This window comes from Symphodus melops (assembly GCF_947650265.1).
Source record: "Symphodus melops genome assembly, chromosome: 7".
NCBI classification, from domain to species: domain Eukaryota; kingdom Metazoa; phylum Chordata; class Actinopteri; order Labriformes; family Labridae; genus Symphodus; species Symphodus melops.
The window spans coordinates 27,879,797-27,897,834 of NC_136697.1; the positions used below are offsets into that span (position 1 = coordinate 27,879,797).

Consider the following 18,038-nt stretch of genomic DNA (forward strand, 5'->3'; position numbering starts at 1 on the left):
AAGGAGTTGAGTTGTTCAGCGTCCTCTGTAATCTTCAGGCCTCTTCAAGTTCAGCCAGACATTCACAACACACAATTCTGTCTATGTCTCATTTGGGAGCAAATTGAATATTTGACCTTAAAAATACATCAAGTAAAAGTATTGAAGAACACATGGAATGTGTGTTGTGAATGATCTGGATGGATCAGAGTTCACTGTGGGGGAAGAGATATCAGTCATTTATAGAGGTAATATACAGGGTGTGTTACCTGAGATTTACAGTATGCAATGAAATTATTTGGACTTACAGAGAGGACACTTTACTCTCAACAGTTACACTTTAAATGTTAATCACACTTTCATACTGTAAAGTATGAAGAAGACAAAACAGTCAGTCCTTCTTTTTGGAAATCCTTTGTTCAGTTTTGTGATCTCTTTTCTTGTCTACTTCTTTACTTGATTAGTAGGATTGGGTTGAACAATCCCATGGGAAAGTCTATTCCAGGGTTCTGGAGAGGAGGATCCGGCTGTTTGTCGAACCTCGGATTCAAGAGGAACAATGCAGTTTTAGTCCTGGCCGTGGAACACTGGACCAGCTCTACCCTCTCCAGCGGGTACTCGAGGGTTCATGGGAGTTTGCCCAACCAGTCCACATGTGCTTTGTGGATCTGGAGAAGGCATTCGACCGTGTCCCTCGCGGCGCCCTCTGGGGGGTGCTCCGTGAGAATGGGGTTCGGGGCCCTTTGCTAAGGGCGGTCCGGTCCTTGTACGACCGGAGCAGGAGTATGGTTCGCATTGCCGGCAGTAAGTCGGACCTGATCCCGGTGCGCGTTGGCCTCCGGAAGGGCTGCCCCTTGTCACCAGTTCTGTTCATTACTTTTATGGACAGAATTTCTAGTCGCAGCCAGGGGCCGGAGGGGGTCCGGTTCGGGGACCAAAGGATCTCGTCTCTGCTTTTTGCAGATGATGAGGTCTTGTTGGCTCCATCGAACCCGGACCTCCAGCGCGCCCTGGGGCGGTTCGCTACCGAGTGTGAGGCGGCTGGGATGAGGATCAGCACCTCTAAATCTGAGGCCATGGTTCTCGACCGGAAAAAGGTGGTTTTCCCCCTTCGGGTCGGTGGGGAGTCCTTGCCCCAGGTGGAGGAGTTTAAGTATCTCGGGGTCTTGTTCACGAGTGGGGGGAAGATGGAACGTGAGGTCAACAGATGGATCGGTGCGGCGTCTGCAGTCATGCGGTCGCTGTATCGGATTTTCGTGGTGAAGAAGGAACTAAGCCGAAAGGCGAAGCTCTCGATTTACCGGTTGATCTTCGTTCCTAGCCTCACCTATGGTCATGAGCTTTGGGTCATGACCGAAAGAACGAGATCTCGGATACAAGCGGCCGAAATGGGCTTCCTCTGTAGGGTGGCTGGGTGCACCCTTAGAGATAGGATGAGGAGCTCGGTCACCAGGGAGGAGCTCGGAGTAGAGCCGTTACTCCTCCACATCGAGAGGAGTCAGTTGAGGTGGTTCGGGCATCTGGTTCGGATGCCCCCTGGACGCCTCCCTAGGGAGGTGTTCTAGGCATGTCCCTCCGGGAGGAGGCCTCGGGGTAGACCCAGGACACGCTGGAGAGACTATGTCTCTCGGCTGGCTTGGGAACGCCTCGGGGTCCCACCGGAAGAGCTGGAGGAGGTGTCTGAGGTGAGGGAAGTCTGGGTGTCTCTGCTTAGACTGCTGCCCCCGCGACCCGGCCCCGGATAAGTGGCAGAAAATGGATGGATGGATGGATGGGTTGAACAATCCCTGAGGTTCATGTTCTGCAGTTGTAATGGGTGGGATTGTCTGTAGTTATGACCATTAGGTTAGGCTTCATGTTTCCAGGAAGGATAAAGGTTTGCTTCCTTTTTAATCAGAACACACCAGCACTGAGCTTCTTACATGGACATACCTCTGACTCTTGAGATCATTACAATGCTGGACTGTTACTTAGCTGACAGCTTACCTGCTTAAGAAGACGAACACTTATTTCAGTGACTCATTAAGAAATGACTTCAACTCTGAGATCAACTCCAAGTCTGACATTTTCTTAAAGATGAATTGGGGCCATTTTAAAAATAATAATTGAAGATTGGAATGTATTGAGTTGTGGAGGTGCAGTGTCTGCTCTGTAATGGACTTGTGAAGGGTCAGAAAGCACTGTTTGGGTAGCTTGGGTGCTATTACCTACTTTCACCACAAGATGGCGTGTCGTACTATACAGTAGGTGAGTCATTCAGCATGGAAGAACAGTACAGTCACATTGTAGTTCAATGTGCTGTTAAAAGATGATGTGCATCAATGTGCTTTTCTATTTGTGTGCATTTGCAGATCATGGGCTCTGCAATAAACATTTCTTCAAGTGTGTAACATGTAACCCTTTTTCAGCTAAGTGATAACTGATAACTAATTTCATCAGCTAATAATTAACGCTGGGTTGATATCAGAAACTCCTGCATTAGTTACTATTGTCTAATTTCTGTTAAAATCTATTCAACTTGTCTCCATTCAAATGTCAAATCAAACATAACCAAGTGTAACGGATATAAATACTCTAATCATTATGTAAATTAAGAGGTATATTATATTATATCCTCCCCCTGAACTGCTACCTTATCGTGGTGGGGGAGTTTGAGCACCCGAATGACCATAGGAGCTATGTTGTCGGGGGCTTTGAGCCCCCAGCAGGGTCACCCAAGGGAAACAAGTCCTAGGTGAGGGGTCAGACCAAAAGCAGTTCATAAAACCCCTATGATGGACATAAAATGAAGGACCGTGACGTCGCCGCATTGCGGAGTCGGGGCCCCACCCTGGAGCCAGGCCTGGGGTTGGGGCCCGCAGGAGAGCGCCTGGTGGCTGGGCTTTTGCTCGTGGGGCCCGGCCGTGCTCAGCCCGAAAGGATGACGCGGGCCCGTCCTCCTGTGGACTCACCACCCGCAGAGGAAGCCGTAGGGGTCGGGTGCAAAGTGGATCGGGCGGCAGTCGACGGCGGGGGCCTCGGCGACCCGATCCCCGGACGCAGCTTCTGGTGTTTGGGACGTGGAACGTCACCTCACTGGGGGGGAAGGAGCCTGAGCTTGTGCAGGAGGTTGAGAGGTACCGGCTAGATATAGTCGGGCTCACCTCCACGCACTGCTTGGGCTCTGGAACCCAGCTCCTCGAGAGGGGCTGGACTCTCTACTTCTCTGGAGTTGCCCGCGGTGAGAGGCGGCGGGCTGGTGTGGGCTTGCTCATAGCCCCACAGCTCAGCCGCCAGGTTTTGGAGTTCACCCCGGTGAACGAGAGGGTCTTGTCCCTACGCCTTCGGGTAGGGGACAGGTCTCTCACTGTCGTCTCGGCCTACAGCCCGAACGGCAGTGTGAAGTACCCGGCCTTCTTGGAGTCCCTGGGAGGGGTGCTGGACAGTGCTCCGACTGGGGACTCCATTGTTCTACTGGGGGACTTCAATGCTCACGTGGGCAACGACAGTGAGATCTAGAGTGGGGTGATTGTGAGGAATGGCCTCCCTGATCTGAACCAGAGTGGTGTTCTGTTATTGGACTTCTGTGCTAGTCACAGTCTGTCTATAACAAACACCATGTTCGAGCACAGGGATGTTCATAAGTGCACGTGGCACCAGGACTCCCTAGGCCGGAGGTTGATGATAGACTTTGTGGTCGTGTCATCTGACCTTTGGCCGCGTGTCTCGGACACTCGGGTGAAGAGAGGGGCTGAGCTGTCAACTGATCACCACCTGGTGGTGAGTTGGATGCGCTGGCAGAGGAGGAAGCCGGTCAGACTCGGCAGGCCCAAACGTGTAGTGAGGGTCTGCTGGGAACGTCTGGCTGAACCCTCTGTTAGTGAGGTCTTCAACTCCCACCTCCGGACGAGCTTTTCACAGATCCTGGGGGAGGCTGGGTGCATTGAGTCCGAGTGGACCATGTTCTCCACCTCCATTGTCAAAGCAGCTACTCTGAGTTGTGGTCGCAGGGTCTCTGGTGCCTGTCGTGGCAGCAATCCCCGAACCCGGTGGTGGACACCAGAAGTAAGGGAGGCCGTCAAGCTGAAGAAGGAGTCCTATCGGGCGTTGCTAGCGCATAGGACACCTGAGGCAGCTGACGGGTACCGGAGGAGGTGTCTGGGGTGAGGGAAGTCTGGGTGTCTCTGCTTAGACTTCTGCCCCCGCAACCCGGCCCCGGATAAGCGGCAGAAATTGGATGGATGGATTATATTATATATATAATAGGCATCACATCGCATGAGATAAGTCAGTTCCAATGAACTATCTATCAATCATGTACTTCTATCTCACAGGATAGAAATAAAACCCTGAGATTTCTGAAACCAGATATGTTCTTTAACCTTTTAAATCTATTTATGTACCTTAATAACATTTTAAACACAACATTATATTATATTAAATCTTTTAACCAGTTAAGATGAACTTCTGTTCCTCATATCAAATATTTATATTGGCAATTAAGTTAACTAAATCACCCTCATCTTACATAGATAAACAAGAGGATAAACACTCAATCTGATGACTTCTAAGTCAATAAAACAGAACATAACTTGAAAACAGTTATAAGTTAATGAAACAATAAAAATGATAACAGTTATAATTCAATAACACAGAATATAAAGGATAACAGAATATATCATGAAGGCACTTTTAGCTGTGTTAATACGATCAACGATCTGCTACATTAGTGACTAGCCTAGCTGAGCTAGCAGCAGAGCTAAATAAAAACAAATTCACATGTAAATGCTAATTATTGGCTCGCGTGATTAGCGACCATTTTTAAGCATTTTAAACAACATAAAACAATCTGAACTGCGTCTACATGGTAACAAACAGCAAGAAACAGCTTGACTTTCCCTTGGGATCAATAAAGTATCTATCTATGTGTGTATCTATCTATCCATCTATCAGAATCAGGGTCACAACTTCAACCGGTTTTAGAAGAACGATATTTTGTGCCACTATGGAGCTAACACAATTAGCATAACACTTGTGTTAGTATTAGCATCCTTACCGTAGGTATCTTGAGGAGCTCTGAGTCATGTGGTTTAATTCTCTTTGTCACAGCTTTCAACCTAATGGACAAAGAATATTTCATATATTTGATACTAGATTTTTCTTTATGGATTTCTACCCTTTAGAGGATATTGTCAGACCTCTTCTTGATGCTTTTTGGTATAGTCTACACGGGGAAGGTGTGTTTTTTAGAAAGTTCCAGGGCTGTGTGCACCACCCTCTGGCGGAGTACAGAATTGCAGTCCAGTAACCTTATGTGGGATACAAACACCATACATAAAATAATTGTCTTATCCTACACCCCTTACCCACAGTACCTGTATGTCTTACACAAATAAATATGCTCAGTCTATTAGATTTGAAAAGAGGACCCCTCACAAGTCCATTACAGAGCAGAAACACTGCACCTCCACAACCAAATACATTCCAATCTTCAATTATTATTTTTTAAATGGCCCCAATTCATCTTTAACAAAATGTCAGACTTGGAGTTGATCTCAGAGTTGAAGTCATTTCTTAATGAGTCACTGAAACAAATGTTTGTCTTCTTAAGCAGGTAAGCTGTCAGCTAAGTAACAGTCCAGCATTGTAATGATCTCATGAGTCAGAGGTATGTCCATGTAAGAAGCTCATTGCTGGTGTGTTCTGATTAAAAAGGAAGCAAACCATAATCCTTCCTGGAAACATGAAGCCTAACCTAACGGTCATAACTACAGACAACCCCACCCATTACAACTGCAGAACATGAACCTCAGGGATTGTTCAACCCAGTCCTACTAATCAAGTAAAGAAGTAGACAAGAAAAGAGATCACAAAACTGAACAAAGGATTTCAAAAAGGAAGCACCGATTGTTTTGTCTTCTTCATACTGTACAGTATGAAAGTATGAATAATATTTAAAGTGTAACTGTTGAGAGTAAAGTGTCCACTCTGTAAGTCCAAATAATTTCACTGCATACTGTAAATCTCAGGTAACACACCCTGTATAGTACCTCTATAAATGACTAATATCTCTTCACCTACAGTGAACTCTGATCCGTCCAGATAACTCTCTGCTCCCTCCCCATCATAAAAAAACAGAATAGTGTGAATTACTGGACCTGAAAAACCTCATTCAGTGCAGCAAGTCAACAAGAGCAGGTGGTCACACCGTCACGATCAGTGAGAGGACAAATGGCGAGAGGAAACCATATTTCTTTAATTACAGCTTTTTTGATCATCACGTTCATCGCTGCTTGTTCTGTTCATCACAAACAGGCGCCCAAGGAGAACAAGCTGGTGGAGCCCTCCGAGAAGCTCCAGGAGAACGTCTGCTCTCGTCATAATGAGGAAATAAAAGCATTCTGTCGTACTGATCAGCAGTCTATCTGTCTCCTCTGTTTACTGGACGAACACAAAGGTCACGACACAGTCTCAGTTGAAGAAGAAAGGAGCGAGAAGCAGAGAGAGCTCGAGGTGAGTCAACAAAACATCCAGCAGAGAATCCAGGTCAGAGAGAAAGATGTGAAGCTGCTCCAACAGGAGGTGGAGGCTATCAATGGCTCTGCTGATAAAACAGTAGAGCACAGTGAGAAGATGTTCACTGAGCTGATCCGTCTCATGGAGAAAAGACGCTCCGATGTGAAGCAGCAGGTCAGATCCCAGCAGCAAACTGAAGTGAGTCGAGTCATAGAGCGTCAGAAGAAGCTGGAGCAGGAGATCACTGAGCTGAAGTGGAAAGACGCTGATCTGGAGAAGCTCTCACACACACAAGATCACATCCAGTTTCTACAGGACTACCACTCAGTGTCAGCATTCAGTGAATCTACACACTCATCCAGCATCAAGAGCCGTCCTCTGAGGTACTTTGAGGACGTGACAGCAGCTCTGTCAGAAGTCAGAGATAAACTACAGGACGTCCTGACAGACAAATGGACAAACGTCTCACAGACACTGACTGAAGTGGATGTTTTACTGTCAGGACCAGAGTACCACATGACCAGAGCTGAGTTCTTAAAATATTCATGTGACATCACACTGGATCCAAACACAGCACACACACTGCTGTTATTATCTGATGGGAACAGAAAAGTAACAAAAGTGAGTGAACATCAGTCTTATTCTAGTCACCCAGACAGATTCACTGGATGGTCTCAGGTCCTGAGTAAAGAGAGTCTGACTGGACGTTGTTACTGGGAGGTGGAGAGGACAGAAAGAAAAGTTGATGTAGCAGTCACATACAAGAATATCAGCAGAGCAGGGGGGTCAGCTGAATGTTTGTTTGGACACAATGACAAATCTTGGGAGTTAGATTGTGACAACAACAGTTATACCTTTTGGGACAAACATAAATGGACTTCTCTCTCAGGTCCAGAGTCCTCCAGAGTAGGAGTGTACCTGGATCACACAGCAGGTATTCTGTCCTTCTACAGCATCTCTGAAACCATGACTCTCCTCCACAGATTCCAGACCACATTCACTCAGCCTCTACATGCTGGACTCTATATTTATCCTGAATCCTCTGTTGAGTTGTGTAAACTGAAATAGACAGAAGTCATTTCAGGGACAGAGTCTTCAAGTCTGTTTTTAAACTCTTAAATTTAAGGTGGCGCTCCTTCCTGTGTCTGTATAGCTGTGGAGACTGTCGCTGCTTATGATGATGTTTGTTCCCCTGAACACTGTTTCAGTCATTAAGGAGACAGGGGCTTCAAGTCTGTTTAATCTCTTACACTTATTTAGTGTTCCTGTTTGTATTTGAGAGCTCATCGTGTTCTCTCACTGCACACAGATCACCTGTCAATCAAACATTAGAGGCGGTACTTTGACGCTTAAATATCTGTCATGGTGTTTTCAGTTGGTTTTTTTTGCTGAAACAAAGATTGTATGGATGAAGAAAAGTCATTGAACAGACTTTATTGATGGGATGTGTGAACAAACAAACTGGTAAAAAAAATTCACACTCAAAATATACACTTACACAAATCATGATTTCTATTTCAATGACTATATTAACCTTTGCATTTGAGGTCGGCTTTTATAAGTCTAATAAGTAGTTGTAGCCTCACAAATTTGTGTAACATTGAAATGAAAACATGATAATCAATACTTCAGTGATTTGTTGAAAATGATTAATGATGATGGAAAGAAGGTTAATGATGAAATGCTGATTGTGATTTTGTTGAAAAGAAAGGAGAAATAAAATTACGTGTTGATGAAGAGATTTAGATTGTGTTCATGTAAAGCTCTTGAGTAAAACGAAGTACAGTTTGTATTTCTGTTTATAAGACTCATAAAAGAACATGTTATCTTTTTATTGTTTAAGGGTTACAGCATACTGCTCCTGATGATTCACTTTGACTACTGTGTAAATTAATCCAAGGAAAAGGAGTTGAGTTGTCCAGCGTCCTCTGTAATCTTCAAGCCTCTTCAAGTTCAGCCAGACATTCACAACACACATTTCTGTCTGTATGTCTCATTTTGGAGGAAATTGAATATTTGACCTTAAAAATACATCAAGTAAAAGTATTGAAGAAAACATGGAATGTGTGTTGTGAATGACCTGGCTGGATCAGAGTTCACTGTGGGGGAAGAGATATTAGTCATTTATAGAGGTAATATACAGGGTGTGTTAACTGAGATTTACAGCATGCAATGAAATTATTTGGACTTAAAGAGAGGACACTTTACTCTCAACAGTTACACTTTAAATATTATTCATACTTTCATACTGTACAGTATGAAGAAGACAAAACAGTCAGTGCTTCCTTTTTGAAATTCTTTGTTCAGTTTTGTGATCTCTTTTCTTGTCTACTTCTTTACTTGATTAGTAGGACTGGGTTGATCAATCCCTGAGGTTCATGTTCTGCAGTTGTAATGGGTGGGGTTGTCTGTAGTTATGACCGTTAGATTAGGCTTCATGTTCACTGTGTACTGTGATCTCAAGAGTCAGAGGTATGTCCATGTAAGAAGCTCAGTGTTGGTGTGTTCTGATTAAAAAGGAAGCAAACCATAATGCTTCCTGGAAACATGAAGCCTAACCTAATGGTCATAACTACAGACAACCCCACCCATTACAACTGCAGAACATGAACCTCAGGGATTGTTCAACCCATCCATCCATCCATTTTCTGCCACTTATCCGTGGCCGGGTCGCGGGGGCAGCAGTCTAAGCAGAGACACCCAGACTTCCCTCACCCCAGACACCTCCTCCAGCTCTTCCGGTGGGACCCCAAGGCGTTCCCAAGCCAGCCGAGAGACATAGTCTGGGTCGGGGTAGACCCAGGACACGCTGGAGAGACTATGTCTCTCGGCTGGCTTGTGAACGCCTTGGGGTCCCACCGGAAGAGCTGGAGGAGGTGTCTGGGGTGAGGGAAGTCTGGGTGTCTCTGCTTAGACTTCTGCCCCCGCGACCCGGCCCCGGATAAGCGGCAGAAATTGGACGGATGGATGGATTATATTATATATATAATAGGCACCACATCGCATGAGATAAGTCAGTTCCAATGAACTATCTATCAATCATGTACTTCTATCTCACAGGATAGAAATAAAACCCTGAGATTTCTGAAACCAGATATGTTCTTTAACCTTTTAAATCTATTTATGTACCTTAATAACATTTTAAACATAACATTATATTATATTAAATCTTTTAACCAGTTAAGATGAACTTCTGTTCCTCATATCAAATATTTATAATGGCAATTAAGTTAACTAAATCACCCTCATCTTACATAGATAAACAAGAGAATAAACACTCAATCTGATGACTTCTAAGTCAATAAAACAGAACATAACTTGAAAACAGTTATAAGTTAATGAAAGAATAAAAATGATAACAGTTATAATTCAATAACACAGAATATAAAGGATAACAGAATATAACATGAAGGCACTTTTAGCTGTGTTAATACGATCAACGATCTGCTACATTAGTGACTAGCCTAGCTGAGCTAGCAGCAGAGCTAAATAAAAACAAATTCACATGTAAATGCTAATGATTGGCTCGCGTGATTAGCGATCATTTTTAAGCATCTTAAACAACATAAAACAATCTGAACTGCGTCTAAATGGTAACAAACAGCAAGAAACAGCTTGAATTTCCCTTGGGATCAATAAAGTATCTATCTATGTGTGTATCTATCTATCCATCTATCTATCCATCTATCCATCTATCTATCTATCAGAATCAGGGTCACAACTTCAACCGGTTTTAGAAGAACGATATTTTGTGCCACTATGGAGCTAACACAATTAGCATAACACTTGTGTTAGTATTAGCATCCTTACCGTAGGTATCTTGAGGAGCTCTGAGTCATGTGGTTTAATTCTCTTTGTCACAGCTTTCAACCTAATGGACAAAGAATATTTCATATATTTGATACTAGATTTTTCTTTATGGATTTCTACCCTTTAGAGGATATTGTCAGACCTCTTCTTGATGCTTTTTGGTAAAGTCTACCCGGGGAAGGTGTGTTTTTTAGAAAGTTCCCGGGCTGTGTGCACCACCCTCTGGCGGAGAACAGAATTGCAGTCCAGTAACCTTATGTGGGTTACAAACACCATACATAAAATAATTGTCTTATCCTACACCCCTTACCCACAGTAACTGTATGTCTTACACAAATAAATAAGTCTATTAGATTTGAAAAGAGGACTCTCACAAGTCCATTACAGAGCAGACACTGCACCTCCACAACCCAATACATTTCAATCTTCAATTATTATTTTTAAAATGGCCCCAATTCATCTTTAACAAAATGTCAGACTTGGAGTTGATCTCAGAGTTGAAGTCATTTCTTAATGAGTCACTGAAACAAATGTTTGTCTTCTTAAGCAGGTAAGCTGTCAGCTAAGTAACAGTCCAGCATTGTAATGATCTCATGAGTCAGAGGTATGTCCATGTAAGAAGCTCATTGCTGGTGTGTTCTGATTAAAAAGGAAGCAAACCATAATCCTTCCTGGAAACATGAAGCCTAACCTAACGGTCATAACTACAGACAACCCCACCCATTACAACTGCAGAACATGAACCTCAGGGATTGTTCAACCCAGTCCTACTAATCAAGTAAAGAAGTAGACAAGAAAAGAGATCACAAAACTGAACAAAGGATTTCAAAAAGGAAGCACCGATTGTTTTGTCTTGTATGCTCGTGAATAATATTTAAAGTGTAACTGTTAAGAGTAAAGTGTCCTCTCTGTAAGTCCAAATAATTTCACTGCATACTGTAAATCTCAGTTAACACACCCTGTATATTACCTCTATAAATGACTGATATCTCTTTCCCCACAGTGAACTCTGATCCATCCAGATAACTCTCTGCTCCCTCCCCATCATAAAAAAACAGAATAGTGTGAATTACTGGAGCTGAAAAACCTCATTCAGTGCAGCAAGTCAACAAGAGAAGGCGGTCACACCTTCACGATCAGTGAGAGGACAAATGGCGAGGGGAAACCATATTTCTTTAATTACAGCTTTTTTGATCATCACGTTCATCGCTTATTATGTTCATCACATACTGGCGCCCAAGGAGAACGTCTGCTATCGTCATGATGAGGTGATGGAGATGTTCTGTCGCACTGATCAGCAGTCTATCTGTCACCTCTGTTTACTGGACGAACACAAAGGTCACGACACAGTCTCAGCTGAAGAAGAAAGGAGCGAGAAGCAGAGAGAGCTCGAGGTGAGTCGACAAAACATCCAGCAGAGAATCCAGGACGGAGAGAAAGATGTGAAGCTGCTCCAACAGGAGGTGGAGGCTATCAATGGCTCTGCTGATAAAACAGTGTGGAACAGTGAGAAGATATTCACTGAGCTGATCCGTCTCATGGAGAAAAGACGCTCTGATGTGAAGCAGCAGGTCAGATCCCAGCAGCAAACTGAAGTGAGTCGAGTCAGAGAGCGTCAGGAGAAGCTGGAGCAGGAGATCACTGAGCTGAAGAGGAAAGACGCTGAACTGGAGAAGCTCTCACACACACAAGATCACATCCAGTTTCTACAGGACTACCCCTCAGTGTCAGCACTCAGTGAATCTACACACTCATCCAGCATCAAGATCCATCCTCTGAGGTACTTTGAGGATGTGACAGCAGCTGTGTCAGAAGTCAGAGATAAACTACAGGATGTCCTGACAGACAAATGGACAAACATCTCACAGACACTGACTGAAGTGGATGTAATACTGCCAGAACCAGAATCTGAACCAAAACTAAAACCAGAACCAGAGCCCAAGACCAGAGCTGAGTTTTTAAAATATTTATGTGACATCACACTGGATCCAAACACAGCAAACACAAATCTGTTATTGTCTGATGAGAACCGAAAAGTAACAGTAATGAGTAAACAACAGCCATATTCTAGTCACCCAGACAGATTCACTTATTATTGTCAGGTCCTGAGTAAAGAGAGTCTGACTGGACGTTGTTACTGGGAGGTGGAGAGGACAGGAGATGAAGTGTTTGTAGCAGTCGCATACAAGAATATCAGCAGAGCAGGGAGTTCACAGGAATGTGTGTTTGGACGTAATGACAAATCTTGGAGATTAAATTGTGACAACAACAGTTATAACTTTATGCACAACAATGTCAGCACTCCTGTCTCAGGTCCTCTGTCTTCCAGAGTAGGAGTGTACCTGGATCACAGAGCAGGTATTCTGTCCTTCTACAGCATCTCTGAAACCATGACTCTCCTCCACAGAGTCCAGACCACATTCACTCAGCCTCTACATGCTGGACTCAGGCTTTATTATCATGGCTCCTCTGCTGAGTTGTGTAAACTGAAATAGAAGTAGTTCAGGGACAGAGGCTTAAAGTCTTAAACCTATTTAGTCTTAATGTTTTCTGAAAAGTCATCGTTGTTTCTTACTGTACACAGACCACCAGTCAATCAAACATTAGGGGCGGTACTTTGACGTCTAAATATCTGTGGTGGTGTTTGAGTTTCTATGTTTTTTAAGGTGGCGCTCCTTCCTGTGTCTGTTTAGCTGTGGGGACTGTCGCTGCTCATGATGATGTTTGTTCACATGAACACTGTTTGTCTTTTTTTTTTACTGAATCTCTCATTGTCATTTCTTTGTAGTTGAAATGAAACTTTGTGTATTTCAGGGTCAAATGTTTTAAACAATCCAAACTACTTCTCTTCTTCATTAGATTAATAGTAGTTGCTCCACGTTGTGGAAAGAAATTTGTGATCAGATTGACTGTGATTAGTTTATCAGAGTGAATGTTGCGGTGTTCCACTAGTTCCTTGCCGTCTGCTCGGTGTGTCAGAGGATTGAATTGACTGTTCAGCGTCAACACAGATTGTGATTTTGTTGAAATGAAAGGAGAAAGTCAATGATTTTGTAACTAATGTCTTGTGTCCTGCCGTTCTGTATACTGCTACTGAATGCCTTGAATTTCCCTCAGGATCAATGAAGTATCTATCTATCTATTGATACATTTGTTGATGAAGAGATTTAGATTGTGTTCATGTAAAGCTCTCGAATGAAATGAAGAACAGTTTGTATTTCTGTTTATAAGACTCACTGATGAACATGTTGTCTTTTTATTGTTTAAGGGTTACAACCTGCTGCTCCTGATGATTCACTTTGACTACTGTGTAAATAAATCCAAGGAAAAGGAGTTGAGTTGTCCAGCGTCCTCTGTAATCTTCAAGCCTCTTCAAGTTTAGCAAGACATTCACAACAACCACCAAAAGAACGCCACACATACATGTAGCCATGTAGCCACGGCCCGCAGTTATCGTGGTAACAGTTAAAAACACATACTAAACAACAGCCTGGAGACGCACAGGTTTGATCAAAATCAGTTGAGGATACGACGGACAGTGTAGGCTGGGTGATCATCTATTATCCAGGGGGTGGAGGGGAGGGGACTGGTTTCAGGCGAGACACATGAAAGGAAGGGTGGACCCAGAGGGTACAGGGAAGTTTCAGATTGACCACCATGGAGTTGATAACTCTCAATAATAAAAAGGCCCAATGCCATCAGACTTTAAAGGTAGATCCTCACAGTGGCTTGTTGTTGGTACCAAGGCTTTCAATAGGGCAGATCGGGTTTGACAGCAGGTCTTGTGGCAACAACGTACATTGGCTTGGACAGATGGGACCAGAATGTCCTTTTCTTGAGACGGTAAGAGGGGTGGCTGATAACCATACAGGCATTGGAATGGTGGCATACCTGTTGCAGAGGATGGCAGGGTATTATAAGCATATTCCACCCAAGGCAGTTGGGAAGACCCGGAGGCTGGGGTGGTGGACACCAGGCAGCGGAGTGTCTTTCCAAGGTCCTGGTTTGCTCTCTCCGCTTGGCCATTTGTTTGTGGATGAAATCCAGAGGAAAGGCTGATGGTGACCCCTATGGACGAGCAGAAGGCTTTCCAGACAGCAGAGGTGAACTGAGGCCCACGGTCAGAAACAATATTACAGGGAAGGCCATGGACCCAGAAGACATTCTTCATCAGGATGGAAGCTGTTTTTTGTGCTGAGGGAAGTTTAGGCAAAGGCAAAAAGTGTGTAAATTTAACTGCCCTACCTACCTGCAGCTTCGCAAACCCTGATATACAGACAAGTGCATGTATACGAGCCATACATAGGGAGACGGGACAAATGGCCTGTAGTGGATGTTGAATACACACACACACACACACACTGATCTCTGACAGGGCGTAGGTATTACACACTGACGCATCACACGAGTCAGCAAATTTGAGACAGGAAAAGTATCTCTGTGGAAAATACCTGTTTGTCAGGTAACCGTCCTCATAAACCACCAATATCTATACTGACAGTCCCAAAAGAATGAAGACTCATGGTGGGGGGAGTGGCAAAGAATAGGACTGACAGCGATGTTGCCTACCTGTCCAACAACAAACAAGGGAGCAAGGGAAAACCAGTTCTTTTTTTCATTTTACAACACTTCACCCCACATCATGCTTTCACCCACACCCACACGTTCACCACCAATGACAGAGATTTAAACACCTCATATATCTTGTTATTGACCGGTTTAACTTGTTTCGTTAGTTGTAGTTTTAGATTATTTTCCATTCAGACTGCCTCTTCTCACTTTACTTGTCAGCAACACCCATATATATGGATTTCCACACCAATAGGCAGAATAGGCACTGATGGCAAGTGTGGACATGTAGTTAGGTCATTTAAATGCCCTCCTACTTAACAAAGAGTTTTGACAGTTTCACCCTCCAGACTCTAACGTCTACAGGCCTGAATCAGGAATATGGAATAAAAGATTTCCTCCAAACAAACTTCATAATGTTTTAAATTAACAAATCCTAATAATGTTGAAAACTAAATGTAACACAATAAAACATGGCGTCAGATCTAAAAATAAAAAATAAAGTTAAAAATGAATAAATTAGAAGATGTAAACATTAACAACATCAGCCATGAAACAAACCATTCAGACGTGTTTACTATTTTTAATGTTGTTTGGGTTTTTGGATACGTCTGTTGTTGTTCATGTTTTTATGCCATGTATTTTGTATTTGTATGTACATTTTTTCGTTGTATTGTTCCTGGTATTATATTTGAAAGGTGGTATAGATGTGTTTAATGGTGGGACACTTTGAGTATTTGACCTCACCTACAATCAGTACCTTGCAGCCTATTGGTGTAAAAATCTCTATATATGGTCATGACCCCCCTCCTCTGTTAAAAAATGATCACCTGAAGAAAACCTCTAATCGAAACCCTAACCCTTATTTATTTATCCGTTCTCCTTTTTTAATCCGTGTTGAGTTTTAAAAGGTTTTTAATAATCGTCATTTGTCTTAAATACACTTACTTGCATTTCCCTCGGGATCAATAAAGTATCAATCTATCTATCTATCTATCTATCTATCTATCTATCTATCTATCTAAATAGGGATGTTACGATTCAGTCCAATCACCATTCAATTAATGAAAGTTTGTTTTTACAAAATGAGACTGAAGAATAATTATGACTGAAAAAGATTCCTTTAATTTTTTTCATGAATACACCAATGCACCTCTTAATGTCTTGGGGTCTTAGACTCGTTTGGGTGAGTGAGGCTTCAAACTCGCTTTTTAGTATAGTATGGCTTAGTAGTTGCCATGGTAACACCTGGCTGTTACAACCAACCACCTCTGCTCTACAGCTAAGAGTTAGTGAGTTAGTGCCTCCTTCTTTATATTTTTTAAATGGGTAGTTCCCAGAGCCCCCTTGCTCCCCTCTGAAGCCCCTTTGCATTACAACATTACAGTAGGGAGTAGCAGATGCAGGCAGGTCCACAAACCTTGCTCAATACTCATAGCATAGTTTTTATTACTTTATGGTAAAACATTTACCCACCATGTGGTGGACAGCCCTCTGAAAAGAACCAGAAAATCTACCCACATTAGGAAATTTTGACCTTGTTACTGTGATTCATTTTCAAAAGTATCGATGTGAAGCTTCATCTTTAATAAATCACACAGCAAAGACTGTCCTCGCCCAAATCCAACTATTATTACTGTTTGCCGTTTATGAGTAATCCCGTCTTTTCAAAAAGCTGCTCCTTAAAGAAATCACCTGAAACTCACCCCATTCAAATATTTCTCTCCTCCTTTCCCGTAACAGACTTGAAGGGAAGAGGATAGGTGTGAACTATGAACTGTGAATTAATATCTATGTGCTACACATTAAAACTCTACGTGATAACCTAAACTATAACCTAACATTTTTATTCTGTATGAGTATGTGACCAACAAATTCCTTTGAATTTTGAATTTAAACTTGAGTATCACACTTGTAGATGACAGCAAGAGACAGAATTATCACAACAGTGTTAACAATGTGATTAGTATAAATTAGTAAATACTGCAAATGGGCACCACTAGAGTATTTTTTTAAAAAGAAACCTGCCTCTTTGTTTTTATATTGAGCTTAGCTATAATTCTATTCATTGCTGTATAGGTGCAGCAAAAAAAATTATTTCTATAATTTAATTGGAAAAGTAAAAGTTCGCCTCCCAGCCCCAACAGGACGTGGAGGATGCCATTGTGTTCCTGCTAAACTTCATGTACGCTCACCTGGACAAGCCAGACAGCACTGTGAGGGTCATGTGTCTTTTTACTTCTACAGTGCTTTTGACATCTTGTCTCCGGCTCTACAGGGGGACAAAATACAACAGTGCATTTGGATGCTCCCCTTGTGTCCTGGATTCTTGACAACCTGACTGGCAGACCACATTATGCGTGTCTAACACACTGTGTGTCGGACAGAGTGGTCAGCAACACAGGGGTCCCACAGGGGACGGTCCTGTCTCCCTTCCTCTCAACCACAGACTTCAATTGAAACGGAGGCCATCTTCAAAAAGGGTCTGAGCCTCCTCTACTTCCCGAGGAGGCTCAGGTTCTTTAACATCTGCAGGACGGATCTTTTTGAGTCTGTGGTTACCAGTTCGATCACGTTTGCTACTTCCTGTAATCTTTATTTGTGTTAATAAATGAAGCACACAGCAAAAAGTGTCCTTGCCCAAGTCCAATTATATTACTATTATTGTTTGTTGTTCATGAGTCACAACCTTTCTTTTCAAAAAGCTGCTTTTTGACACAGTCAAACCTGAACCTCACCCCAGTAAAATATTTCTCTCCTCCCTCCCTGTCACAAACCTGCAGGTATGAGGATGGGCTTGGAGTATAAACCGAGAATGACTGAAGCTGAAAAACTTCATTCAGTGCAGCAAGTCAACAAGAGCAGACGGTTGTTGTCCATCAGAGCTCTGACTGTGTTTCTATCCAGAGAAAGAGGAACTGTTTGACCATCACTGAGAGGAGAAATGGCTCAGAGAGGAAACCAACTGGACCAAGAGAAATTCTGCTGTTCCATCTGTTGGGATCTACTGAAGGATCCAGTGACTATTTCCTGTGGACATAGCTACTGCATGAAGTGTATTGAAAGACACTGGGATACACAGGATGAGAAGAGCATCTACAGCTGCCCTCAGTGCAGAGAGGACTTTATACCGAGGCCTGTCCTGAAGAAAAACACCATGTTAGGAGATTTAGTGGAGGAGCTGA

General features: G+C 43.1%; 2 protein-coding genes across 2 annotated transcripts; both read left to right on the forward strand.

Annotated features, from left to right (window-relative positions):
* Positions 1-5,165: 5,165 nt before the first annotated feature.
* On the forward strand, positions 5,166-7,542 carry LOC306826303 (tripartite motif-containing protein 16-like; the record flags this gene model as incomplete). Its single annotated transcript, XM_079347503.1, has 3 exons — positions 5,166-5,195; positions 6,664-7,120; positions 7,364-7,542. 3 exons carry the CDS (start codon positions 5,166-5,168, stop codon positions 7,540-7,542), a joined length of 666 nt encoding a protein of 221 aa, XP_079203629.1.
* Positions 7,543-11,822: 4,280 nt separating this feature from the next.
* LOC306827158 (tripartite motif-containing protein 16-like) lies at positions 11,823-13,617 on the forward strand (the record flags this gene model as incomplete). Its single annotated transcript, XM_079348827.1, has 1 exon — positions 11,823-13,617. One exon carries the CDS (start codon positions 11,823-11,825, stop codon positions 12,777-12,779), a length of 957 nt encoding a protein of 318 aa, XP_079204953.1. The 3' UTR covers positions 12,780-13,617.
* Positions 13,618-18,038: the final 4,421 nt, after the last annotated feature.